This window comes from Pipra filicauda, unplaced genomic scaffold, assembly GCF_003945595.2.
Source record: "Pipra filicauda isolate LSUMZ 115617 unplaced genomic scaffold, ASM394559v2 scaffold226_size1812527_pilon, whole genome shotgun sequence".
Lineage (NCBI taxonomy): Eukaryota > Metazoa > Chordata > Aves > Passeriformes > Pipridae > Pipra > Pipra filicauda.
In genome coordinates, this window is record NW_024104339.1 from 311731 (window position 1) to 338707 (window position 26977).

The following is a 26977-nucleotide window of genomic DNA, read 5'->3' on the forward strand; positions in this document are numbered from 1 at the left end:
GGGGTGGGTGGGGAGGGGCAGGGTGGTACCCGATGAGGGTGCGAGGGTTGGGGGGTGTGTCCCAGCGTGGGGCAGCCACGCGTGGGGTACCCCGGGTGGGCTCCCCACCCCACGGCCGTGTCTGTGTCCCCAGCCCGCGTGGGGGACGGGGCGTGGAGACCTCTAGTGACACTGTCACAGTATTGCAGGGCACGGGACGCTCGGCAGCTGCCCCCGGTGTCACCTGTACCCCCCAGTGTCACCTGTACCCCCCAGTGCCACCTGTACCCCCGTGTCCCCTGTACCTCCCAACGTGCAGGATGGGGACCCTGCCCGGCCCACCATGGATCCCACTGCTGCAGCACCCCTTGTTTTTGGGTCTTTGCCCCCGCTGTGAGGGGTAGGTTTGGCCCCATGGCAGCAGCAAAGCGACCTCTCCCCAACCACACCAATGGTAGGCAAGAGGGGACCCCCACCACCCACCCTGTCCCCACCCCTAGCACTGACTAGTCGCCCCATTAGCAGCTGCCACCACCCCTGAGCATGGACAGGCTTTTGGAGAAGGGATGGCAGGGTGGCATGGGGCTCCTGGGGGGCTGGTGGGTGCCCCTGTGCCCTTGCTTCATCCCTCTTGTATATAGACCCCCCCTTCCCTTGGCTCCCCCCGCTCCCCTTTTCCCTTTTTAAACGGTATTTTCATAGTTGGAGAGTTTTGTACAGACAATTAAAGCTGATTATTTATACCGGTGTGTGCTGGATTTGGGGGAGGCTGACACTAAAATTAGAGGGCAAGGGACCCCCTACAGCTGGGGTTGCCTTGTTCCCACAGGGCTGATGGGATGGGGGGGGCATGCGTGGCAGGGATGGGGACACTGGGTGCGAAGGGACCCCAAACATCCCCTCCTTAACCCCTGATGTCCTGGGGGGTGCTGCCCCCTCCACCTCCATACCCCCCCACACCAGTGGGACCCTCGGGGATGAAGGACCAGCCAGGGGCTGGCACAGCCCAGGGGGGACCCCACCAGCCCCCCAGAGATAAAGAGAGGCCACGAGCAGGGCGCCACGTACTTCCAAAACAATCGTTGTATCTTTATTGACGCTCTGAATGCAATGACCTGTTTTTTACTCTTAAGGAAAATAAACATCTTTTAGAAACAGCTTGTTACACACAATCTTCAGTGTGAAGCAATATACTAATAAGAACACTAGTCTTAACATTTACAGTCTTCATATATATTATATATATGTATATGTATACATATATATACACTATATAATGAGGCAATATATAATACACACGGTTTACCATTTTACAGTCATATGTACAAGATGTCACTAAAAATAGCCAGATTTCAGGCAACACTGCCAAGGACACCGGGATTTTTAATTTTTTTTTTTATCTTTAAATTAATTATTTTTTATTATTATTTCTCCCTTTTTTTTTTTTTTTTCTCACCTCCTTTTTTGTATTTTTCACTCCTGTGTCCAAGGCAGCTGCTGAAATGACAGACATTGTGTGGCCAGCAAACCTTGGGGTGAGAGATGGGTGGGATGGAGGGAACACGAGAGGTGGTGGGGACACGAGGCGCTGGCTCTGCAGGGGACACAGATGGGGCCAGCATTGTGCTCCCCTTTGTAGGATGCTCTGGAGTTGAGGGGTGGCTGGTGGCTGTTTTTAAGATGGGATTTGGGGTGGGTTTGCCCTGGGTTGGTTATTTGCTGCCTGTGTCAGTGTGCGGGTGACAAAAGGCTGGAGTGTGCAGCCTGGGGACAAGGGCAGGGGGTCACCCCAGTACTGGGCAGCCCCCCAGATCCACCAAGGCAGCCAGGAAGGGAAGCAAAAGCCAAGGGAGCCGAGCAAACCCAGGGCAGTGAGGGGTGAGCCAGGGCCATGTGGAGGGAGGAGGCAAATGCTTCCTCCTCCTCCTCCTCCGGTTCAGAACCCAGAGCCATGGGATTTGCACCCAGATCCTGGGGTTTGCACCCAAAGCTGTGGGGTTCAGCACCCAGAGCCGTGGGGTTTGTACCCAAAATCATGGGGTTCAGCACAAGCACGGGGAGCAAAGCCCCCCGCACGAGGAGCCGCAGAGGGGTGCTGGCGAGGCCAAGCAGAGGCAGGAGGGTGGGTTCTGGGGGTCCTCACAAGCAGGACCAGGTGTCCCCAGCCCAGCAGTGCCAGCACCCCATGGAGTGTGAGGGTGGTGGGTGCAATGAGTCAGGGTTTGGGGTTCAGGAGCGGGGGGGCCGAGCCAGCCCGGTGGGTGCCCCACTGGCCTGGCCAAGCACCCCTCGCCCCCCCCCCCGGCACCCTGAGTGTGGGTGGGGACAGACAGGAGACAGAAGAACAAAATGGAAAAAGCAGAGTGGTGTTTCAAACAGCAGGCCGTTGTTTGTCTTGGGTTTTTTTCCTCATTTTTCTCTTTTTTCTACTTTTTTTTGGTCTTTTTTTTTTTGTCTTTTTTTAATCCTTTTCTCCGCTGAACTATATACAAACACCGTGAGGTTTGCTGAAGGCAACATCTCAGATCAGATCAGTGTGATATGGAGAGCCGGGACCCACGGGGAGTCCGGCGGCCCCACAGTAAGACAACGTCGTCGGGACCCCCCCCTTGTACGCGGATCACCCCCCGCCCCCCTGTGCAGCCATCGCGGGTGGGGGATCCCGTCCGTCCCCCGCGTATCCAGACCAGGTTTTACCGGGGGCCCGGCGCGGGAGAAAACCCGGCGCTGGCTCCGCCCGCGCGGAGCGGGCTCGGGGGTTTCCGGGGCGCTCACGGGCAGCGGGGGGTCCCCGGTACGGCCCGGCCCGGCCCCGCTCCGCTCCGGCCGCTGCCTCCTCCGCCGGTCCCTCGTTGGCGGCGGGGCGGGTGCCCGCGGGCGCTACACCGGCTGCCTCTGCGGGGAGAAAGGGGGTGTCAGCCCGGGGGTCCCGATGGAGGCGGGGGGATAGCCCTGGGTTGTCCCCATCAGCACCCCCACCAATAACCGGGCACCCATCTGGGACGCGGTGCTTAGTGCAGGGATTCAACCATCACCCACCACCTCATTGGTGCTCAGAGAAGGGGGGTGAGACCCCCACCCCAGACCCAGCACCCACTCACTGGCCACCCCCCAGTATCGCCAGGGATGCGACACCCCCCGCAATGCCCATGCGGGGCTAAGTGCCCAGGATGGGTGGCCCCAGGAATTTGGGGTCGGAAGGCAGGTCCTTCTGCCCCAGGGAGCTGTGGAGCTTTGGGGGGTGCACAGGGCCTCTGGGCTTCTGGGCTTACCTTATGTTTGGGACATCTCAGAGAGAAGCTTTCCTCGGTTAATAAGCAACCTGAGAGGAGAGAAGGATGTGTCAGGGGAGACCTCGCACTGCAAGAGAGTTGTCCCTGGGCAGGTGGACACAGTGGCCCCCTGGTCCACAGCCACCCACTACCTCCTAGACCAGCCACAGCGTTTGTATGAAGGGCTCATCTGAGGCCAGATAAAGACATGCCAGTGCTGCTGGTGCAGTGGGCATCACCATCCCAGCAGGTGGGGAGCCACAGGCTCACCCTGACCTTGGAGCAACAGACCCCATGTCCAGAGGGTGCCCAGGGACCCCATGCCCCTGTTCCCACAGCTGGGCTCACCTGTGTCGACAGCACACGCGTAGTGGTAGGTGTGGGGACACCCCTTCTGGCAGCAGCCCACAGTGGCTCCCACTTGCTGGCAGCTCGAGCACTTCTGTGAACGCACCCGGGAATTTGGAGCAGGGAAGAAATGTGGAGAGACAGAGAAACTCCATCAGAGCCCAGCACAGGAGCGGAGAACCCTGACGGCCCCAGAAGTGAGGGCAAGGTGGGTGCCCCCGCTCCTCTCCAGGCCCTTGTTGCCTATTCCAGGCAATATCCTTCCTCCTGTGCCAGCACACCATGGACCACACTGCACCTCTCACTTGGCCGTCTGCAGCCATGCACAAGGTTTCTACCTGCCATACCCCTCCCGTGGATGGCACTGAGCCTGCAGCCATGCTCCATGGGGCAGGGGTGCAGAGGAGAAGGGACATGACCTGGACTGTGCCATGGCTTGGTGGCAGAGGTGGTAGCAGACCACGGTGGTCCCCATCTCCTGCCCCATGCCCAACGGGTACTGCAGGGATGGGAGTACCCAGCCTGTGGTGAGGGCAGCAGCCTCCAGAGAGCCATGACATGAGCACTCAGGCTTAGGAATACAGCCAATCCCAAACCTGGCACTGAGGGACTTGCTGGAGACCCTCTGCTCAGCCTCTGCTGGGGGGCTGTCCCCTCCCTCTCCCCAGCACAAAAAGCCCATGTCACAGAATGCCAGAATGGTTTGGAAGGGACCTTAATGCTCATCTAGTTCCAAGCCCCTGTCATAGGCAGGGACACCTTCCACTAGACCAGGTTGCTCCAAGCCCCGTCCAACCTGGCCTTGAACACTTCCATGGATGGGGTACACACAACTTCTCATCCCCCTTTGGTGGTCCCCATCAGTGACCTCGCTATTGTGCTTGCTCCATGTGCCCATGTTCCAATGGGTCTGGGAGAGGGGCAGGGCAGGGTCGTCCCATCCCTCCAGCTCCCCTTCCCCTGCTGCTCGTCACCACAGCACCAGGCCATGTGGAACCTACATTCATCTTTCATTCCTGCTGCATCTGTCCCACTCTGAGCCACCCCATGTGACGCATGGCTGAGCCAGGGGATGTGACAGTCCCAGGGAGCCCAGCCACCTTCCCAAAACATAACCCCATAAATACATTTCTGCACCTAAAAGGGGGGTTTTAGCTGCTGTCAGAGATGCGGCAGTGCAAATCTCACAGGGACCCAGCGTGGTTCATGGCACTGAGCACCTGCCCTGCTTTCCCGAGGTAAAACTATTAATTTTTCATCCCGACCGGAGGCACGGCCAGGGGAATGACATTGGCTGAAGGAGGCCAGCGGGAGATGCTGCCTCAGGATGTGGCGCCGGGCGTGCGGCCGAGCTCTTACCAGGTCGGCAGCCGCCTTGACAGCCTCCTGCAGCCCGTAGAGCTTCCCCGCCACCAGGAAAACCCCAGCGGTCCATACAGCACAGGCCTCGTGCAGCCAGTGCTCCTGCGTGTCACCCGCCGGCTCCTGTGGCGGGGACTCAGCCTTGTGACATTCGTGCCGCCGGGGCTTTTCGGCCGCCTCCTCGCCCTCTGTCCTCTCGTCACAGCAGTAGCAGCTCTGCAGCCTACGGAACATGCCCCGTGGGCTGGAGCGCAGCGCACTCTGCTTGGCCGCCTCGGCAGCACCCTCCGGCCTCGCCGCCTTCCCACTGGCACCGCAGCTGCCCTCCATCCCGCGGGGCACCCGCTCGGCCACGGCGGGTGCGATGGTGTCCTCGCCCGGCCCCTCCACCCGTGCCTTCTCCTTCAGCCGGGACTTTTTCTTGGGCAGGCAGTCCTCAGGGTAGTAGGGCCCGCAGAGGTCCCCTAAGTCCTTGTAGTTGGCGGGGTTGCGGCAGAGGCAGCAGACCAGGCACGCGGCGCTCAGCGCCTTCGACACCACTGGCCCCATGTGCATGGTGGAGGAGGCGGGCAGGGCTGCCCGCGGGCGCGGTGCCGGCCCGGCCGGTCCCCGCTGCAGCCGCGCCTCGTCGCCAGGCGAGTTGATGATGGTGCAGGTGGTGGTGAACTCCCCGCGCCGTTCCACGCGGACGTAGGGAGCGAAGGGGGGGGCGCGGCTGTCCGCCCGCAGCCGCTTGCAGGAGATGTACTTCAGCCGGATCTCAGGCTCGGCGGGATGCACCAGCGGGGCCTGCTGGGGCTGCCGCCGCCGCTTCCCACGGCTCTTGCACCGCGCTGGCACTGCCTTGGCCTTGCCGTGGCCCAGACGCTTCCGCTGCCGCTTGGAGTAGCCGTTGTAGTTGGAGTGGTTGGCCCGTGGCTTTGGCCCCCGCGCTGGCCCAGCAGCAGAGCGTCCCTCAGGGGGGCCATCGCTGCCCCCCACCTCCTTCTCCTCAGTCTTTGGTTTCTTCTCCCGCGGTGCCTCCTCCCCACCACCTGGGTTGGCCACACGCTCCCGGGGCAGCAGCGGTGGCGCAGGGCCCAGCGGTGCCTTGGCCATGCCCAGCGCTGCCGCTTTGCCCTTGCGGTTCCTCTTCTTGGGCAGGAGCCCGAGGTTCTTGGCCCCCATGGTGGGGCTGGACTGGGCCCCTGGCGTTGGCCCGCAGGCATTGCCCTGGCAGCTGTCGGGAGAGAGCTTCTTCCCGCTGCCTGGCTTCCCCTTCGGTGATCGGCCATTGGGGTTCCGGCACAGCGGCTCAGTCAACGGCATGGTGGGCACCTTCTGTGCTGCCACCGGCTTGGGCAGCCTCACGTCACCCACTGCTGCAGCCACCCCACTGTGCTTCACCACCCGCTCCCGCTCCGCCCCGGCTGGGCTCAGGGAGGAGCCATAGGCAGTCACAGTGGCCACTGCCGCCGTGGCTGCCGGTTTGCAGGTGAACTTCTTCAGGTTGGGCGAGGTGATCTTCTGGACGATGGCCTCCAGCTTGAGGCCACGGCCCTTGCGGGGAGGCAGCACTTTGGTCTTGGTGGCCTCCTGGAAGGCTGCCCGGGAGGTGATCTTGATGCAGACATCAGGGGCCTCCTTTGGCAGGGGGGGTTTCGGGACAGCTTCACCAGAGCTCTTGGGAGGCAGCTTGGCTTTCACCTTCTTGGCCACTGGCATCTTCTTGAAGAGGCTGGGGGGGCCCTCTGGCTTCTCCTCCTTCACGCCGCCACTGTTGCTCCGCAGGACGAGGTTCCTCTTCTTGGTGGGGATGGGGGAGATGAAGGTGGACTTCCTCTTCAGCGAGTGCAGTGGCCGCTCTGACATCTTGCCCCCCACACCCGGTCCTGCTTTGGGCAGCTTCATCCGGGCACCCACCTTGCCCTCCTTGTGGGGGCTGCCTGGCGCTGCCAGCTTGAAGGCAGGTGGGAGGTGGTTGTTGGATATGAGCTTTTTGGGTGCCTTGCAGTTCTTCAACCGGACATCGGCCGCCCGCTTGCCCCGCTGCCGCTTGGTGTAGAAAACCTCTTGCGTCTTCGTCCGGGAGCGCAGGATCATCGACCGCTGGTCCCTCTCCCCCGCCTCCACTGCATCCCCCTCCAGCGGTGTCGGCCCTGCCGCCTCCTCTGCCGCCACCAAGCCAGGCACCAGGAGGGTGGCATCGCTGCTGTTTTGGACCACCCTGGGGGTTGGCCGGCTGCTGCGTTTCCTGGCTTTGAAAGCAACCCGCTGCTTCACTCCGCAGCCGGGCTTCTTCCCCAGCTTCTCCTGGTGTGTGGGAGCCTTCAGCCCCTCCAGCGGGGCCGGGGCGCGGGGCTCGGCGAGGGCGGTGAAGGAGCGGGTGCACATGCGCGCCGGGAGACCCTCAGCTGGAAACCGGGGCGTTTGGCTCTGGGCGCTCTTGCTCGGTACCTCCGTCTGTCCATCTGGCCCCAGGCAGGCACTGGCCACACCGCCGGCCACTGGCAGCTCATCGAATGGGGTCAACACAGCGCTGCCGGGGTTGTCCCCCTCCGGCAGCCGGCAGTGCACCCTCTTGTTGCGGAGGCTCTTGCCCCGTGAGACAGGCTCCATCTTCCCGAGCACGTTTTCGGGTGTGAGTTGCTGCTTCACCGTGACTGATGAGGCAGATTCGGCATCAGCAGCCTCCAGATGGGATGTTTCCCCTCCACCGCTCTCCTCCTCGGACTGGATGTTGGGAAGGGAGGACTTGAACCAACTCTTCACCTTGGTCTCCGTGCCCACGGCAGGGCCCAGCAGGATAACAGACTGGCCAGAGAGGCGCGGGGTGGGAGCTGAGCCCTCCTTCTCCACTGTGCTGACAGTCTCCTCGGCGGACACGGGCACCTCGCTGGAGGACAGCACGGCTGGCATCTCCGGGGGCTTGGGTGGCGAGGTGTCATATGTCACCGACTTCTGCTCCGAGCCAGCCAGCTCACAGAGCGAGGAGTACTCCTCTGCCTCCAGGTCTGACTCCTTCAGATCCGGTGAGGAGATGATGGGGATCTCGCTGAAGTCCCCGGCTGAGCAGCAGTGCCGGGTGTCCTGAAGCCACCTCTCACTGTCTGCCTTTGTTGCTTCATCATAGGTCAGTGCCTCCTCCTCCTCCTCCATCGCCTGCTCCCCAAAGTCCTGGGCTGGCTCACTCTTGGCTGGCTGCTCTCCATCACACAGATCCAAGCCACAGGCGTTTTTTTTCTCCTTGCAGGAGCTCACCAATTTGCTGGGGAACAAGCCCTTGGGGAGGTCAGTAGCCTGAAGCTCCTTCCACCGCAGACATGCCTCTCCCAGGCTCTCCTCCGGCCAGTCAAAGTGCTCCATGGCATTCTCAGATCCCACCGAATTGGCAGTGGTGTTTGAGTAGCAGCTGTAGTCAGTGGCTCCTGCACTCGATGTGGCTGCTGGGATGCTGGGCTTGGAGTTGAAGGCCAGTGGGGCAGTGTCCTTCAGCACATCCTTGGTTTCAGTGGCCGTGAACTCCACCTGGGGACCCTCATACACCTCCTCGCCAAAGTCCTTCTCTGCGCTGGCCCCTGAAGCTTTGTCCAGCTTGAGGGGCTCAGTGAGTGTGCTGGAGTCACCCTGACTGGGCCAGGTGCCCTTCACCATGGAGTCCAGGCTGGGCCGGTGGTTCTCCAGCTGGAAGGGGGACTTGTTGGCCTCCTTGCTCAGCATGGGCAAGTTGGCCCAGGCTTTGTCCGCCTTCTCGCTGATGGCATCCTGCAGGACGATGATCTCAGAAGCCAGCTCCTCCTGGGACAGGGCGCTGAGGAGCAGCCGGGGACAGTCCCGTTCGTTGGTCACATACTTGGTGAAGGTCTCCAGGGGCAGAGTGGCGTGGATGCTCTGGAAAGAGTCATCCGATTTGGTGGACATGTCATCCGGGGAGGTCACGGAGCAGGTGGACACTGACTCGGGCTTTGCCTTGGAGTTGCTGTTGACACGGGCAGGGCTGCGGTTCTGGTTGCAGTACAGGAAACTCCTCTCCAGCTGATCCTCTGACCCACTGAGATAGTCAGTGTCCTGTGTCTCAGCATGGACTGACTGGGGGGTGCTCAGTGGGTCAGACAGGGGAGTCCCCACCTGCTCTGCTGAGTAGGTGCTGCTCTCGGGGCTGCAGTGCTGCCCCTTGAGCTGCTCGGGGGTCCTTGCTGGGGTCTTGATGCCCTTTTTCTGGGGCACGGATGCTTTGGAGAGCAGCAGCTGCTGGACAGTGTTGGAGATGTTCTCCACTTGGGAGGTGAGAGCCGTGAGGCTCTGCAGGCTCAGGTCCGACAGCAGGTTTTCTGGTAGCTTCTCCTTCTGCAAGTTTTTACAGTTCCCGGATTGAGCGTCAGGGCTCGTCCCATCGGTGGGAGAAGGGTTCAGCAGCGGCATGAAATGGCTGTGGTCGGCAATGCCGGCCTGGAAGGCGCCGGTGCTCAGCGGCTGCTGGCTGTATTGGAAGTTCTCCAGGTTGGGCATCAGCGGGGAGGGAGTGGAGCTGTAGGATGGGGATCTGCCGACCGAGCGAGCTGGAGAGTGGCTGGCGCTGGGGCTGAAGGTCTGGTAGTACTGCTCGGGTGTCCGGACGGGCGGCGCGTCACTCTGGCAGTAGGTCTGGCCAGACTGGTTGTAATGTTGGTACTTGGCCAGGTTTTGGTAGTGGAGGGACTCCGGGGTGTGATGCCGCCCCTGCAAGGGCTGTGGTGGCTGCGGGGGCTGTGGTGGCTGAGGAGGTTGCGGCGGCGGTGGCTGTGGGGGCTGTGGCGGCGGCTGTGGGGGCTGCTCGTAGCCAATGCGGTTGGGCTGGTAGCCGTGCAGGTTGGGCACACGGGGGCCGGGGGCCAGGCTGGCGGCGCTGCCCAGGGGCCGCTCCAGCGGCGGCTGCCCTGAGGGCGCCGTGCAGCTCTTGTAGGAGTGTGCCGGCTGGCTGCCCCCCGGCACCGAGGAGTAGGTGGAGGAGGCAGGGAAGGACTGCGAGTGCTGCCCAAAGTGAGGGCTCTGTGAGAAGGGCATGGGTGAGGAGACGTCGTTGGGCAGCTTCTGCCGCTGCAGTTTGGGGTAGGGGAGCGCGGGCGGCTGCTGCTGCTGCTGCTGCTGCTGCTGCTGCTGCTGTGGCTGCTGCTGGAAGTGAGTCCGGAAGGGCAGTGAGGCGGCTGCCGGCTCGTGGTACGGCCGCCCACCTGCCAACGCCGCTGTCTTCTTCATCAGGCTGTCCTCATACTTGGCCACGCCACCGGGCAGCGCCTGTGGCTGGCCACCCCACGTCTGCAGGCTCTCATCCCCGGAATACCGGGCCGGATAAGGGCTGTTCTCCTGCACGGTGTAATTGGAAAAGGCCGGCCTGCCCTGCAGCTGCTGCCCCGCTAATTGCTTGTTTCCCCGGTGGTATTTCTCCACGGCGCTGTTCTCGTAGCCCACGTACGGCAGCTGCTGCTGACTGTAGTACTCCTTTGCCACCAGCCTCTGCCGCTCGCAGTTCGGCCCTGCCTGACTTTGATGCCTGTAATTCTCCAGGCGTGATGTATCTTGTGAAGTCGGCTGGTAGCTCTGCTGGTTGCCATGGAAACCACACCTTTCTCGAAAGGACTGCATGGCGCGGGCTCGTTATCTGCGAAGAGAGAGAGGCAAGAATTCAAATGAAGCATTGCCACCATGGCAGGCCGGGGACCGAGAGGGCCATGTCTCCTGTGCCACGGGGGCATCATCGCCTCACCTCACCTCGCCTGCTGGGCATCACCCTGATGGGCATTGCCTCGCTGCCACCCTGGAATGCAGCACCTGCTGCTGCATCACCTCCCATCGCCCTGTGTTGTCTGCCCTGCACTGCCCCACATCGCCTTGCATCGCTCTCCATCACACCTCACTTTGTGTTTCACCTCCCTGCATTGTGCTACTTTGCATCACATCACCCTGTTGCACTGCCCGGTATTGCATTGCCTGACACTACCCTTGCATCGCATCACCTTCCATTTCATTGCCTTGCTTCATGTTGCCTTGCATTTCATCACCCTGAATTGCATTGCCCTGCATCACATTGCTTTGCATCCTCCTGCATCGCATCACCTTCCATTTCATCTCCCTGCATCGTGTTGCCTTGCATTGCATCGCCCTGAATTGCACTGCCCTGCATCGCATCCTCCTGCATCACCTCCCATCGCCCTGCATCACATCTCCCTGCATTTCATCTCCCTGCATCTCATCTCCCTGCATCACGGTGTCCTGCATTGCATTGGCTTGCATTGCACCCTGCACTGCATCCCACCCCATCGTCCTGCATCCCATCCCCGTGGGCTCCATTGCCCTGGATTGTCCTGGATCACAGCAGCTGGCTTTGTGTCACCTCGCGTCGCTCTGCATTGCGCCGTGTCACCCCACATCACATCGCCTGGTGCTGCATCCTCACCTTGCAGCGTCCTGCATCCTCCACTATCCCATCTCCTTTCATCACCCCACACTGCAGCATGGTGCCCACGGGCACAGGGGTGCTGGGTCCAGCTGCACCCTCCCTGCCAGCAGCAGGCCCAGCCACCCTTCTGCCCCTGCTGCTGGGAGCTGCCCCATCCCTGCTACCCAACCCTCCCTGCCTGCCCCATGTGGTACAGTGACCCCCCATGCCATGTCGGGGTCCCCCAGCCTCATGCTCCGTGTTTCACACACCCATCAGCCCTCAGCTCTGCAAATCACTCCCCCTCTCCTTGCACACCCTCTCCAGGGACTCCTGGATCCTGCGAGCCCCTCTGCACACCCCGCTTATCACCATTCTTTTTAATTATTGGGCTAATTACTGGAAGCAGCAGCGCGGAGGGCCAGAACCGCAGGCTCTGCTGCAAAAAAAGTCATTTCAACTTGCTGGCTCTGCCCATCTCTGCCGGCTGCTGCCTCCCACAGCCCCCCTGCCCCAGTGATCCCCCTGCCCCGGCGCGATGCCATCTGGAAGCTGTCTGCTCCCGCCGGCAGCCGTCATTTCCGAGCGCCTCGCCACCATCATCATTAGAGCTCCCTGTTTCCTCACTCTGCTTGTGCTGGGTGCAGGGACACACCTGGGTCACTGGTTTGATCTCTTGAGGCAGCTGAGTGGCTTGTGGAGGGCTAATGAAGGGCTCGGTGGTGGGGGGATGCATCCTGCCCATCCCCAGCACTGGTGGGTCCGGGGCGCTGGGGTGGACAGAGCCTGTTTCAGACATGGATTGAGATGTCGGAGCCTGGGTTAGGGTAGCCCCAAGGGTTTGCAGGTCCCTGGGGACATGGCGTTGCTCCCTTGGCACCGTGACGCAGTGGTGACACCAGTGCTGTCCCCTCAGCCTCCATTAAGGCAATGAGTGTTATGAGGGGAGGGGACGGGGTGCTGCTGGTGTGCGTGCCAAGACCATCCCACACTTCCCTGTGGTGCCAGGCAGCCTAGAGCTGGGACATGGATCCACGTGTGTCCCCATGTGTCTCATCACCACCCTCATGCCACCACCATGCGTGGCTCCAGACAGTCCCTTTGCTGGCAGCTCTGCCACAGCTGCACAAACTGCACAGCTGGTTTGATGGGTCCCAGCTCAGCCTTGTTTCCTCACAGCACCCACTGGTAACACCTCAGCACCTTTTTGGGGTCTAGGTACACACACAGGGCTTTATTTAGTTCTATTTTCATAACCACTGGAAGCTCAGGGATGCACCAATCACATGGTGCCCTGTGGCACCACTGGAGCCACCACCAGTGGGTGCCACCCACAGAACCTTGTCCCTCCCTCTTTTCCATCCCCTTTTGGGATGTTTTCCACGTCACTTCCCCTCATTGCAGTTGCATCTTACAGGCTGTGTGGGTAACTGGATGCAGTTAAAGCCCAAATTCTGGGGAAAAGGTGGGTCAAAAAATTCTGGAAAGGCCAGTGAGAAACCCTAACCATGGCATGGAGTGGTGCTGTCCTGTGCCAGCCCTGTGCCAGGAAAATCAAAGCCAAGGTTGTGGGGCAGCCCTGGGTGGTGGTGGGAGAACTAATGGGAGCAATTCCCACATTCTTTGTATGGGAGTGGGTTTGAAAAATGAAATTGGTTTGAGAAGACCCTAGACTGGAGCTTTAGGGGGAGCTTTTCCCTCCTTTCTCCTTTATTATTAATTATCGCAATTAATTATTGTTATTAATTAATGGTTAATTTTCCAAACCGCTGAGACAATGCCTGGATAAGCAAAAGCATGTGGTGTGAGGGGACAGATCAGTCACCAGCATGCAGAGGTGGGAACGCACAGAGGGAATGTGTGTTCCAGCCGAAATCCCATGAGCCCAAAGGCCATGGCCCCATCTCCCTGTGGACCACCCAGGCACCCGGCTCTGCCTGAGAGGGGACACGCTCATCACCAGCAGCACCCGGACCATCAGCTGACCCGGAGGCCAGCTCTGCCCTCGGATCCACCGCGGCTTTGCCAGGGAAGGGCCGCGCCAGATGTTGCTCCTGATGTAGCTGTTTCCCAGCAAACGCTTTAATGGCATCAAATCAAGCTGTCGACAGCAGCGAGGTTACGGCCCTTCTCGGGAGGGGAAGGCGACTATGGCTGGTCCCGGGGGCCCTGTACACTCACTGCCCCCGCCACATCCCTGCTGGACGTGCTCTCCCGGCACTTCCAAAGAAGTTTCCAGCTGCCACCCCCACGATGGGAATTGATACGAGGCTTTTGGTGCACAGCTGCCACTGGACACCTGCCCTTGGCAAAGCCACTGTGCTACAGCCAAGGCTCATGGTGTGGGTGCCTGGGAAGGGTCCCCAGGGTATCCATCAGAGAGAAAAGGACCTGGGGCCATTGTGGTGCCCAGCACCAGTGTGACCCTGTCCCTGCAACACAAGGAGCTGCGCTCACTGCTGGCTATGGCCATCCAGGAGCATCTTGTCCCCTCTGTCCCCTGGGAATGTGGACAGCCCAGCACAGCCCCTGTGTCACCCATGGGGGATACAAAACCTCCCAGCTCCAGTGCAGGACCCAGGGCCATGATGGTGCACAAGGGCTGACACAGTACATGGAGCTGACACGGTGTCGGGGGCTGACGTGGCACACGGGGCTGATGCCGGAGCTGGGGCTTGCCAGCCCAGCACAGCTGCCTGATCAGGGTGGCCCACAGCCTGCCTGCTGCTCCAAAGGATTTGTGCTGCCTGGCTGGATTCGGTGTTATTTTCCTTCCCCAACCCCTCCTTCCTTCTCTGCCTTTTCCCCTTTCCTCCCCCTTTCCCTCGCCTGGCAGGGACATGGCATGGCTGGATCCGGAGCCCTCTGAAGGCAGCTCAGGACTTCCCATGGCAGGGACCCTCGGTAAGCACCCCAAGACCCCCAGCACCTCAGACCCGGAGGGCAGAGGATGTCCCCCATTTCCCTGTGCTCCAGCCTCGCTTCCCAGCTGCTGCTCATCCCGCGGGGCCTGATCCAGCCCTGCTGCTCCTCTGGCTGCTCCCTCGCCTTTGCTGCTGCGCCATCAACAAGGACTCAGGGACTAAAAATAGCAGCGTGCTCTCACAGGGGGATGCTCCACCATCAGAGCCGCGCTGGCACCGCGGACCCCTGTTCTCCACCCCAAAACCCCCGCAAAAAACCCCTCCCAGCCCTCACCTCCCACCCAGGGGTGCAGCCCCACACGGTGAGGTGGCACTGGAGTGGGAAAGGAAGGGATAGGACCCCCCCGGATCCCCCAGCGGCTCTCAGGGAGGGGAATAAGCGCCTATCGAGTAGCGTCAGCCCCGGATTTGTTTAATTGTGAGCTGGTGGAGTTTAAAGAAACCCTTTCTGGCTGGCTGCCACACCACAAAGTGCTCCGGAGAATTTGATTATTAAGGGAGGAGAGAAAAGGGAAGGCTGCAGGGAGGGGGGGAGCCAGGGTGTGTGGGACAGACCAGGAAAGGACATCCTGCCCCAGGAGCTGGGAGTGAGAGGAACTGGGGGGATGGAATACAGACAGACCCCCCCCTCCCCGGCAGTGCAAAGGGAGGGGCCACCCCTCCAGGCAGTTGTGGAGATGCCACCATCCGTCTGTCCCTGCCCCACTGTCAATGCACCCCCGTTAAATGCCCCCTCTAATGCCCCCCACTAATGCCCCCTCCTTCCAGTGAATCCCTTTAATGCACCCCCTCAATGCACCTACTTACTGCACTGTCCCCCAGTAAACCCCTTTACTGCATCCTCTGTCCAGAGCACAATAATGCTCTCCCTCCCCAGTGAACCCCTTTAATACATCCTCTCTCCAGTGCACCCCTTCCATGCACTCTCATTAGTGCACCCTTGCCCCAGTGTGCCCTAATTATGTGCTCTCCCCGCAACACACCCCATTAACACCCCCTCTCCCCAGTGCCCCCCATTACCACCACCACCTCCTGCCACACCAGTGCTCTGTCCCAGTGCAGTGCCTGGGGGGTTATGGTACCCCCAGGGCAGCCTGCAGCCCCCCCCGCTCCCCCCAGCCCCGCGTCCCGCCCCAATTCGGCGCTCAGCCGACCGGAGCAGCTGTTCCCTGCACACTTCACTTGCCCGCAGATGATGATAAATGGAGCTGGGGCTGCACCGCCCATTGCGTGGGGGTGGGCGGATGTGGGTAGGGAGAAGGAGGAGGAGGGATAGGGTCCCCATCTCCTGCAACCCCCCCAGATAGTGCTGCTCCTCCCATCCAGCTGCTGGGGAATTCCCTGGGTAGGTCCCCTCCGCCCCCCACCTAAACCCCCCTCCTGGGGGTTGGAACCTGCCCAGGGAATTCCCATCGCAATGGGGTGCATCCCCATCCACACATAAATGCCCCATTTGGGGGGCACAGTCCTTCAGCTCTGCCCCCCCCCCTCCAGCTCTGCTCCTCCCCAGTGAGGAATTTTACTTGGGAAAAAATCCATTGCCTGCGAACCGCACTCATGACTCAACGTTTCTGCTGGCCCCGGTTCCTCCGTCGCTTGCCAGGGGAAGCCCGTGGCCGCCCCAACCTCATCCCCTCACATGGAAATCCGGCTCAGCTGCCAGCTCCAGCCGCTCTCCCTTTGGTTTTTCCTCCTTTATTCTGGAGGGGGAATTTGGGTCCTTTATGTCAGGGATGGGAAGTTTGCAGAGGTTTGGGCTGGGGAGGATGGTGGGAGGCTCTGGGAGCAAGTTGCTGGTTTTTTTTTTTCTTTCTGGTGGAAAATGTCAGTTGGTAAGGAACGATTTGAAAAAGAAGGGAGGGGAAAAAAGGGGGGAAAAAAGGAAGAAAAAAGGAAAAACAGGAAAAAGAAAGGGGGAAGGGGGGGGAGAAGGGGAAAAAGAAAAAATGAAAATAAGGCAAAATAAAAAAAGAAAAAAGAAAAAGGAAAAGAAAAAGAAAAGAAAAACAAAATAAAAAAAAAGAAAGAAAAAGAAAAGAAAAACTCAGAAGAAAGAGAGAAAGAAAAAAAAAGGGGGAAAAAAAAGGAGGGAGAAAAAAAAAGAAAAGAAAAGGCTAGAGGCTCACAGCAAAGCAGATGCTCAGCCTGAGTATTCCTGGGCAAATTCCCTCTCCAGAGGGGAATTGCGTTCCACTCCGGAGCAAAATTCATGGCCGGATGTACCACAGAATGAGGCTCCACATGCTCCCGCTCCCAGCCAGCGGTGAAACATCGACCATAGTGTGCTGGCAGGAAAGGAAAAACAGCCCATCAGGAGGCTGGAAATACAGCCGAGATTAGGAGGAATCCAGCAATCCCAGCCTCCAAACCTAAATCCTGGTGCAGACCTGCCTGCAGCCACCAACACAACGAGCCTGTGCTGGGGCACAACCTCGGCCACAGGGCCACTGTCACCCCCACAGTGACCTTCAGCCACCCCTCCAGCCTCACCCCCCCTGAGCAGCGTGGTGCTGGCGTGGAGCGACAGCCTGGCTGGTTCTCCACATGCTCCTGTTTTTCTTCTTTACTCATTTTCTACCTGACAGGTTGGGTTCTTTCTTCCTTCCTCCCTTCCTTCCTCCCTCCCCTCCTGCTCTTGGCCTGACTCACTTCAATTCCACTAATAATTAACCATTCCAGTCATTACTGTGACCACTAATATTCACCCCCTTCCTCTCCCACATCCTGTTTGTTCCCTGCCTCAGTTTCCCCTTGAAGCAGGGCAGGAGCTGCATCCCTGCAAGGAAAGATGGGGAGCAGAGCAGCTGGACCAATGCCATGTCCTTGGCACCCTCCTTGGGGATGCTGAGGTCCCGAGGGGTTCATGCTGCATAAATAAAAGCAAACAAAACCTCTCCCAAGGATGGGAGAGAGAGAATAGAATGGGAGAGATCTGTTCTGCACAGATCTGTCTTGTGAGCTGGTTGCTCATGGATGAGGTCAGATGTGTGAGGCTGCACTCCCTGGGGAATGTGACAGGGATGGCTCATGGTCCCCTGGCACCACCGAGCCCTCTGGCCTGGCAAAGCCACACCAAACTTGATGGCAGGACCTGGCACCCACCCGGCAGCTCAGAGCTGGAAAACCTCTCTAGCTGTGCCTCAGTTTTCCCACTCATGAGGTGGTCTGGATTTGTGTTGTTCACAGCATTGGTGATGGGAAGTGCCAGCCCAGGAACTGACTCGTGTCCCAGCCCTGTGCTGGAGTTCTGGACTTCCTCCCCAGTGGGTCTCTCCATCCCCAACAGGACTGGAGACCCCAAAGGATGATAGGTGGCCATCACCCTCAGGACATTTCCAGCTCTCCTGAAGGTGCCACTGGGTCCATCCCCTCTGGCTCTTCCCTGGTCACAGCCAGGGTTTCTACTGGGAAAACTTGCAGCAAATTCATGCTGCAGCATCCAAAACCAGGAGGCCTTGGCTGCTGTGAGATGGCCACTGACGGCAAAGGACAGACCCTGGCACCATCCCACCCCCCTCCCCATCCCACACTCCATCTCCCCCTCTGGGAGGTGGTGGGGCTTTGCCACTGGTGCCCCCATGTCCCCACCACATCCAGCATATGGGGACATTTATGCCCGTGTTTCAGAGGAGTGTTATTGAATGTTACCAGCGGTCCCAGAGAGACCCCCAGTCCCAGTCCCAGTCTCAGTCCAAATGGTCCCAGTCCCACTGAGACCCCCTGGTTACAGGGGCACTGTCCCATCCCCCTAATTTCACAGCACCTCCTGCCTCCCCTTTTGGGGCAGCCACTCCACCCTGCTGAATCACATGACCCAGCAACCACCAGCTCCCCACCAGCACCTCAACAAACCCCCTTGGATACGGGCACCCCACGGATGCCATGTTTCAGCACCTGCCCACAGAAAGGTCCACCCGCCGGAGCCGAATCCGGCTGTGCCTCTGCCAGGCTCTGCCCCAAGCCATCCCTGCCGGCAGCAGACAGCTCGGTAATGAAGCGTAATGCTCTGACACTCCCCTGAGTGACAGTGGCCAACACCGGCTGCATCCCCACGGCTCAGCACGGCCTCCTCTGCCTGGCAGGGAGGGGATGAGCATCCCCCTGCCACCAGCAGGGCTGGAGGGGCTGCAGAGTGGTCCCCTGGTTGGGTCCCTGCTAGGGTATGCTGAGCAGGAACCCACCGGGAAAAAGGAAAAATAAGAATAAAATGGGGTTGAAGGAAATAAATCAAGTAAAAAAAAAATTGAATAAAAGGAGGTCGAAAATAATAAATCGACGTTTGATGCTGTGTGGTAAATTATTTCGGAATTATACATTCCCTGGCTTCAAATCCCGAAGACAAATACTGGGGCAGGTGAAGTGGGAAGCAGATTTCCAAAGGCCTTCTCCCTGCTCCCAGTTATTGACTCTGTCAATCACAGTGGGCGCCGTCCCCACCTTTGGCACTCTGCAAAATCGGCTTCTTTTGTTCCTGCTGAAAAACCATGGAGGGGGAAAGAGGAGGGGAGAGGAATTTGGGGCAGGGAACTTCCAAAAGAGATGATTAAGGAGTTAATCTGCCTGAAATAGATAAGGAGCTTAGAGCTGCTGGTATTTGACTGTCCAAGTTTGGATTCAGCGTGTCTTAAACACTGGCTGGAATGTACTTAGATATGACCAAAGAACATGTCCCCCCGAGGAATTACCAGGTTGCCAATTAGATTTGCTTCCCAGATTCACTCAAACCTTCACAAGCTTCTTCAGAGCAGGAAAATTGCTGCCTGCCCCTGGGGAGACAGCAGAGCAGCCGCTGCTGCCTGGCCCTGCAGCCGGCACAGCACAGCATGGCACGACACAAGATCCCAGTGGGCAGCCACCAGGATTTGCAGGAAGGCAGCAGGATGATGCCCATGCTGGGGCATGGAGGCACTAGGCATGGCCTAGTGGGAATTGCTGAGAGAATTTGGGTGGGTTTGGGTGCTTGGGGTGCCGGTGTGAGCCTCACTGTGGCCATGGCTCAGCACTGAGGATGCCGGTGCATTGATGGGGCTCTCACCAGACCAGGCTCAGCATTCCATGGGGCTGCAGAGCTGGGGCTCTCCCTACCTCCAACCAGGCCCATGGTGCTGCCATGCAGCCAAATCCAACCCAAACTACCCCAGCCCAACCTCCACGCAGGGGACACAACACAGAATGGAGCCACAATGGCACATGGGGAGGGTGCACAAACACCAGAAGGTGGACAAATCCCAGTGGTGAACACCTGTCTCCTGGTCCCCATTGGCACCCAGCACACCACAAACTCACCACAACCCAATGCTCAGAGCAGCGAGACCCCCATGCCAGGGTAGGGGTCACCACCTGGGGGGCACAACAACCACCAGTACATTGCGTGAAGTGTTGATAAAAAATAAAATACCAACCTCTCCAAAAACCCCTCCCTATCCATTTGTTTTAACCTTTCCATTCCCAGCCTCGTTATTTATGGTGCTCCAGGTGAAAGTAATGAAGTCTGGGGGGTTGCATGACTGACACAGAGGTGGGACCATGATGGGGGATCCCACCACCAGCTCCCACAGCTCAACATGCAGGCACTGAGATTCTGTCTTATCTTGGCCTGTGCTCACTAAATCTGAGCTTGCCTTCTCTGTTGGCATCCCAATCCCATGGAAAGGTATCAGGAGTGGCAGCCAGTCTCACTGGGCCAGTATTGGCATCACCAGAGCGGCGGCTGCAGGATGGAAAGTTGCTGGAACATCAGCTTTGGATGCCAAGTCCTGGTAACAGTTGCTATGAGAAACATTCAGAGGTGGAATTTACTGTCACAGTTAATAATAGATGAAGGTTTTAGAATTTTTGATGCTTTACATTTTAAGCTGTTTGATTTATAATGTTTCAGAGAAGGGTGGGGGGAGGCAGGAGTTGAACAGCAGCACGAGGTAAACACGGTGAGTGGGGAGGTGGGCAAGGGGTTCCATCCATCCCTGCCTACTCCAATGATACGGTGAGATCCCCCACAGCCACTGTGATGGGGTGTCCCCACCAAACCCCAGCACTGGGGAGCATCCCCGCGGGAAACAAGGCCACAACTTGGATGGAGCCCCTCAGTTCCACCATCACACTTCATTTTTGTTCTTTTTTTTCTGCTTCAACCGCTGCATCTCTTCTCCTCTTCTCCCCGTTTTCATTCCGGCGGGTTGCTGGGTTATTTACTTGCTGGCGCTCCTCTCTCCTCTCCCCTCTTGCAGGTGTATTTCAAGTAGCTCCGTAAATAGCAGCGCGCGGCGTGCCCGCGGCGGAGCGCGCCGGGTCCCGCTGATTAGCAACGCGCTGCCAAAAAAAAGAAGGGTCTTACTTCCCTGCCGAGCTGTCGCTGTGTTTGCACAAAGAGGTGACGATACCCCGGCATGCGGGGATGCTCCAGCTGGATCCCGGGGGGCTGGCGCTGCTGTGTCCGCTCCTTCCTGGATAGGAGCAGCAAGCACAGGTGCTGTATGAAGGACCTCAGTGTTCCTCCATGTCCTTCAGGGTCCCTTGGTGTCCCTCAATGTCCCTTGGTTGGCTCCAAAGCCACCTCATGTGTGATGGCTTCAGTTCTGGCACCTTCTTCCTGCTTGTCCGAAACCTCGGAGCACCTCAACATCCCAAATGTATGTGTGGAGCATCCCGAAGCCATAGGTGTGTGTGGTCAGGAGGACTTAATCCAAGCTCAGTAGGGCTTTAGGTCATGATACGGAGAGCAAAGGAGGACCCCACACCTCTGCTACCAGCACTGGTCACTCAGTGACATCTTAACAAAATTGGGGTGTGGGATGGATGAGAGGGGGTTGCCCTCTGCTCCCCCAAACCAAGAGAGGTGCCACAATACAGAGAGCAGGATCATCACAATGCTGTTGGGAGAACAGGGCTGGAGCCTCCATCATCTGGAAACATCCCAGCCCTAACCAGCTCCATGGCTTCTGCCAAGGCCTTGGATGCACACACGGCCTGCCAGACCCTGGGAGGTGGCTGAGGCACATCTCCCACCGCCAGCACCCTCCGGCCCCTCCAAAGCCCCTGCTCCCCCCCGGCTGGAGATTCCCAGGGGTCCCAGGCTGAGCAGCCCCATGATGTCTCAATCAGGGCTGTGCATTGCCCCATTTACATATGCACAGACCGTCTGGAGCCGAGAATAATTTCCTTATACAGCGGCTTTGACACACGGGGTAGCTCGTCCTAATGAGGAGGGTTTTTCCACAAAGATCCATTACTAATGGGCTTGGGGCAGGCAGTGCCCGCATGCAGATGCCTGCTGCCAAACCCAGCACCACGACACGCCTCGAGCTCCCACGGACACAGTGTCCCCACTGGAATTACAGCCATAGCTGAGCTACTGCTGGTAACCTCTGGCTTGGTGGGATCCCACCCCAATCCCAGCAAGGTCCCAGTGTCCCTGCGCCTCTGCCAGCCGCCTCTCTGCCTTGCATCAAAACCCACTTGGAGGTCCAAAACTGCAACCATGACGTTTGTCTTGGCATGGAAACCATTCAACCCTTCCCAAAAAGCAGCTTGAGAGAGGGAGATTGAGGCCAGCATGGCTCCAGCATCCCCCAGTACACCTGAGGTCCCCGAAACATCAAACCCTTGATGTCCCCATGTCCATGGGCACCCGCTCTCTGAAGACACCACTCCTGCCCAGGCAGCAGCTCTGCCACCGATCAGCCCATCGTTACCAGAACCACCTTATTAAAAAACATATTAAAACCTGGGACTCCCCCAAGAGCATGTCCCTCCCCACAGAGCCCTGACAAACTCAGTGCACGGGTACATCCCTGCCACTCCCCCTCGGTCTCCCCCAGGGACCCCCGTTAGCGGCGGGTGCCTCGTTAGGCAGCCTCGTGCCAGCGATTGGCTGGAACTCGTTTGCGGCGTCAAGCGGCTCTGCCCCAGACACCTTCTCCTGCGACTGGAGGCACGGTACGTCCCAGGGCACTGTCACAATATATTAAGACACTGTGCTAAAAATAAGCAACGGCAAAAATAAGCAGGAAAATCGCGGTCCCTGCCTGCCCCTGCCGGCCTCGCGCCGGCGGAGCCCCCGCCGCTGCACGCGAGTTGGGGAGGCACGTCAGGAACGAGGGGATTTGGCTGGGTTTTATTAAAACGACGTGTTTTTCCCTTCCCTCCGCCCCCACCTCCAGCCTCTCCGAGGAGCGAGCCCTGCAGTGACACATGGGACTTGGTGACAAATCATCCCGGGGGTGGGCGGTTTCTCTGCACGCTGGTGGTTCAGGGCATGGCCATGGCTGGTGTGAGGCCCTGCGCGTCCCCTCACAGCTGGAGTGGACCCTCGCCCACTCCATGCAGCCCAGGATGGGGCTCTGCTCCCCGACGGGGACACCCCTAGGAGCTGTGGGTGCTGCTCCATGGCATGCCATCAAATGATGGCTGGGTTTTGGCCAGCCCGGTGTTAGATACAATGCCCAGGCTGGCTCCCTGCAGCCATCCCCATTCCCACAGCTCTCCAACAGGGCACCCATCTGCAAACACCCCATTTTACCCACAGGCTGCTACCCAGGCACACAAGCACAGCCCACAGGATGGGAGCTGGGAGCATCCTCTCCGCAGGACTGCATCTTGGGAGCACCTGGGGAGAGGGCAAGAGGCCGCCCTTACCCATCCCGCTGGGCCTGCACCCTGTGGGGTACCATCCTCCATGCTGGATCTCTTGGGGCTGTTTGAGGCACCAGCGGGGGCACAGCCCCTGCTTGTCTCCGTGAGATGAAAGAGCAGCTCCAAGCACAGGGACGGCTCCGTGCCTCCAGCCGAAGGCGTGTGGCCGCCCTGCTGCCTCGGCTGCGGCTGGAACGAATGCGTGCACATACCTCTGCCCCGGCACGGGTGTTTGCTCTTCTCTTCCGCGGCTGTGATTGATTAAAGGATCAGGGACATCTGAGAATGGAGGCAGCAGCGGCAGCAGCAGAAGCAGCTCCCTTTGGACTTGGAGAGCTTCCTTGCCTGCTGCTTGCTGCTGCCGTTGCCTGTCAGGCAGCTTTTAATCAAGGTTTGCTTATATCTGCAAAGGCCTTTCCCAGAGGGATGAAGGGAGGAAAAGAGGGGGGGAGAGTATATTAACATGCCAGCCACCCTCCCTCTCCCTCTCCTTTGTTTATGGAGAGGGTCAGTGCTTGGAAATGGCTGGCGGGGACCGGGAAAGGCGCTTTGGGGGTGCTGAGGGTGCCGGTGGTGCCGTGCAGCTCTCGGCATGTCCGGGTATTGTGGCATAGCCACAGATGGGGAGGGTATCACACACCCAGTTGGGATGCACCTGGTAATGGCAATGGCATGTGGAGGGAGCAGCATCTGGCAGCCAGGGATCAGTGGCTTCCTCTGGGTGGCCCTGGATGCCTGGCATGCCCCTATGAGTGCTTTGGTGGGCACGGTGGGGAGGGGGACCAACCTGCACACCCCCAAATTGGGGTCTCAGCCCAGAGAGACCAACACCAACCATATGCTGAGACCAGCACTGTCCATGCACCAAGACCAGGCAAGAGGGGGGAACCCAGGCCCCTCCAACCCACCCCTGGCTTCATGGAAGGTCAGGGTCTCCATCCTCATCCTACAGCCCACCATGACCCCAGGTGGCCGCATCACAACAACCTGTCTCTCCTCTGTATGGTGATACCGGGGCTGCAGTGCAACCAACACTGGCCCCACATCTGCCCCAGGGATGTGTTTGCCTCATGCCACCGGGATTTCAGCATGGCACAGGCTGAGAGCACCCTGACATCACCCACCACAGCACCATCACCTGCTGCAGCCACCACGAGAGCCTTGCACACCCATACAAGCAGTGTGGGAGGACGGGTGACCCCCAGCCCTGTGTCCCCTCATCAAGCGCCTCCGCTGCCATTCCCGTGCATCACTTTGGCTCTCCATGTTATCTTATTGCTCAGCTAATGACCTGCTAAAAGTATTATGTGAAAAACCGCGCTCTTAGCCAGCCATTAGACTGGTTAGGACCAGCGGGTCATGCTTTATTGCTTTAATAACTGAGTTTATGAAAGGTCGCCTCATAACTGATAACATGCATAATTTTTGTAACTTAATTAATGCTGCTAATATACTGGAGTCTCCATCAGCTGCTGGTGCAACTGATGCACCGTTTGCATCCCGAACGGGGCTGGGAAGCATATCCCAGGCCAGGCACTGCCCTGCTGCCCTTGCCAGGCTTCACCCACAGTGGGAACACAGTTCAAATCCACACCGAAACCCTGCCATGCCGCTTTTCCACACTGGAGCATCCCGTTCAGAAATGCTCCAGCTGGGACAGGAATTGCTGTGAGTGGGTAGAGAGAAATGGGGCCAAACCCGGCTCCCAACTCCACAAGGCTGTAGAGAAGTGATTTCTTTGCTTCCCCCATGCCCAGACCACGGAGCAGTTAAGGGTGGATGTGGGATCTGCAGTCAGGGGGAAATTTGCCTGTGGAAGGAGCAAAAACCCCGGTGGGATGGGAGTTGCTCCAGCAATCCCATACTTCCCTGCCTGGGGTTAAACTGAGTAAAGGAGCTTTGCCCTGAGTGCGGATTTGGGGCTGTGCCCCAGGAGGGTTCCCCTGGGTCTCCCAGGACTGACCCTGCTCCTCCAGTGATGCTGTTGGCAGCCAGGCTGGCACAGGGCAGGTTCCTGGTGCTGCACGTCCATTATGGCCCCACAGGGGTAAATGCCATGGAGCTGCTGCCTTCCTTCCTAGTGCTCTGGTTTTTAAGGACAACCTCCTTGACAACAATTTTGACAGTATTTTGTGAGAATTTCTTTTAAGAAGACCCTCCTGTGAGGGTGGTGAGTCACAGATGCCCAGAGAAGCTGTGGCTGCCCCTTCCCTGGAAGTATTCAAGGCCAGATTGGACATAGCCTGGAGCAACCTGGTCTAGTGGAAGGTGTCCCTGACTATGGAAAAGGGGTGGAACTGGATGATCTTCAAGGTCCCTTCCAACCCAAACCATTCTAAGACTTGATAATTTTATCACAAGAACACATTTTTCTCATTAAAAGGGAAAAAACACAGCAGTAAACAACTTCTCCCCCTTTCCCTAGCGTACACCTGAGGGGGGCTGAGTGTCTGTGGGGGAAGCTGGGAATCAAGAAGCATTTTCCAGGCAGCAAAACCAGGCCCTTCCCTTGCAAAAAAAAAAAAAAAAAAGAAAAAAAAAATTAAAAAATCATGTAAATAGGAGCCCAGGTGCATGCGGTGTGTGAGTCCCTGATATGCTGCCACCAGCAAATCTGGTGAGCTGTGAATCCCCGGCACCGCGCATCCAACGCTGCAAATCCGAGCTGCTCCAGTCGCCTGCTTAGTTTTGCAAATTCTTTCCTGCTGGCTGAGAAAAGCCAATATGTCTGCTGCTCCCGCTCCAGCGCAATAATTGTTCAGCGCTGGTTATCATCCTGCCAGAAAGGCACGAGCTACCGCTGGGGCACTCTGCTTGCTGTAAATGCAGCGAGATGATTTCCTAGCAAATGCAAGTTTTTCCAAGGAAGTGGGTGGAATCTGCTTGTCTCTGATTAGACAGCTTGGGTTTTTGTTTTCCTGGTGCTTTAGAGAGAGAGAGAGAGAAAGAGAGAGAGAAAAAAAATAAAAAAGGCATAAAATATGTGGCTTTCCATCCCCTCTGCCCTGAATTGCAGGCTCGCATGCATCCAGGCGATGGTCCCCTTGGGACACGCAGCTTTGCCCACACTCTGAGCAATGATCCCGTAGAATGAGGCTATGATCTTTCATCAATCATTGCCGAGCGCTTCTCCCTCCCGCGCCCGCTCCCTGGGCTGTGCCCGCTGTGAGTGCACGGCCCCACGGCTCCACTTTCCCTCCACCCCTCCAAAAAATCAGGGGGTGCAGGGCTGGCCCCCCAAATGCCCGTGGGGTCAGGACCCTGCTTGGGGATGGGGGGCACAGGGCAGTCCTTATTCCATCCTCCCAGCTTGGCAGGATCAAGGGATGCTTGGGAGGGATGAGGGATTCTGGAAAGGGTGAATCCCGAATCCTGGCGCAGCATCTAGACTAACCAGCATGCTGTGAGGGAGGTGGGATCAGGACAAGCCCTGAGGCTGCGGAGAGGCAGGTCTGTCTCCCCGCCCTTGCCAGGGGAGGAAAAATGACTTGAAATTAAGATTTCCTGATGTTTAGGGGCTTGGAGACCTTGACACCCCCTGCGTCCATCTGGTTCTTCCCCTCTTGTGGCGGCTCACTCCTGCGTTCCCGTCTATCCGTGAATACCAATTATGGTTTAGGAGAATGTATATCTGAGATGTGCAAATACAAAAGGCAGGAAATAAAAGTCATCTCTTACTGAAGAGGAGAGGTAACCATGACTACCTGGGACCTCATTTAAAACTGTGCCGGCCGCAGGCTAAAAGGCAACGCTTCCTATTGTTACACACGTTTACGGAAAGCTTTGAAAACCCGTTTCCCCCTCAAAACCAGCTGGGAAGTAAGAATGAAAACGAGAACTGGGAGTGGGGGGGAGAATATAGAAGATATTTACTGGTGTTTGTGGGCTGGTTTTGCATCCCCCCTGCATGAAAACAGCCAGTGAGCTGAAACTTCAAATGAGCAACTCGGAGGGAGATGGAGCGCCGGCGGCTGCGGCATCGTGGCTTCGGCGCCACGTGGCAGCCGGCCGGGAGCCCGTGCGGCACAGGCAGAGCTGCGGCTCGAGTGCTCGAAGGGAGATGCACC

At 58.5% G+C, this 26977-nt stretch overlaps 1 protein-coding gene across 4 annotated transcripts in view; it reads right to left on the bottom strand.

Moving 5' to 3' along the window:
* Positions 1-1044: 1044 nt before the first annotated feature.
* The window catches only part of RAI1 (retinoic acid induced 1), a 74352-nt gene continuing 48419 nt past the window's right edge, over positions 1045-26977 (bottom strand). For 3 of the 4 annotated variants that reach the window (XM_027743090.2, XM_039381458.1, XM_027743094.2), the window contains exons 3-6: positions 4959-10578; positions 3600-3693; positions 3252-3301; positions 1045-2874 (exon numbers count right to left, since the gene is read on the bottom strand). In XM_027743090.2, coding sequence (XP_027598891.1) covers positions 2860-2874; positions 3252-3301; positions 3600-3693; positions 4959-10562 — 5763 coding nt within the window. In that variant the 5' untranslated portion in view covers positions 10563-10578 and the 3' untranslated portion in view covers positions 1045-2859. Of the gene's footprint in view, positions 2875-3251; positions 3302-3599; positions 3694-4958; positions 10579-16405; positions 16565-26977 lie in introns of all 4 variants that reach the window. The other variant, XM_039381457.1, reaches the window with a different exon arrangement.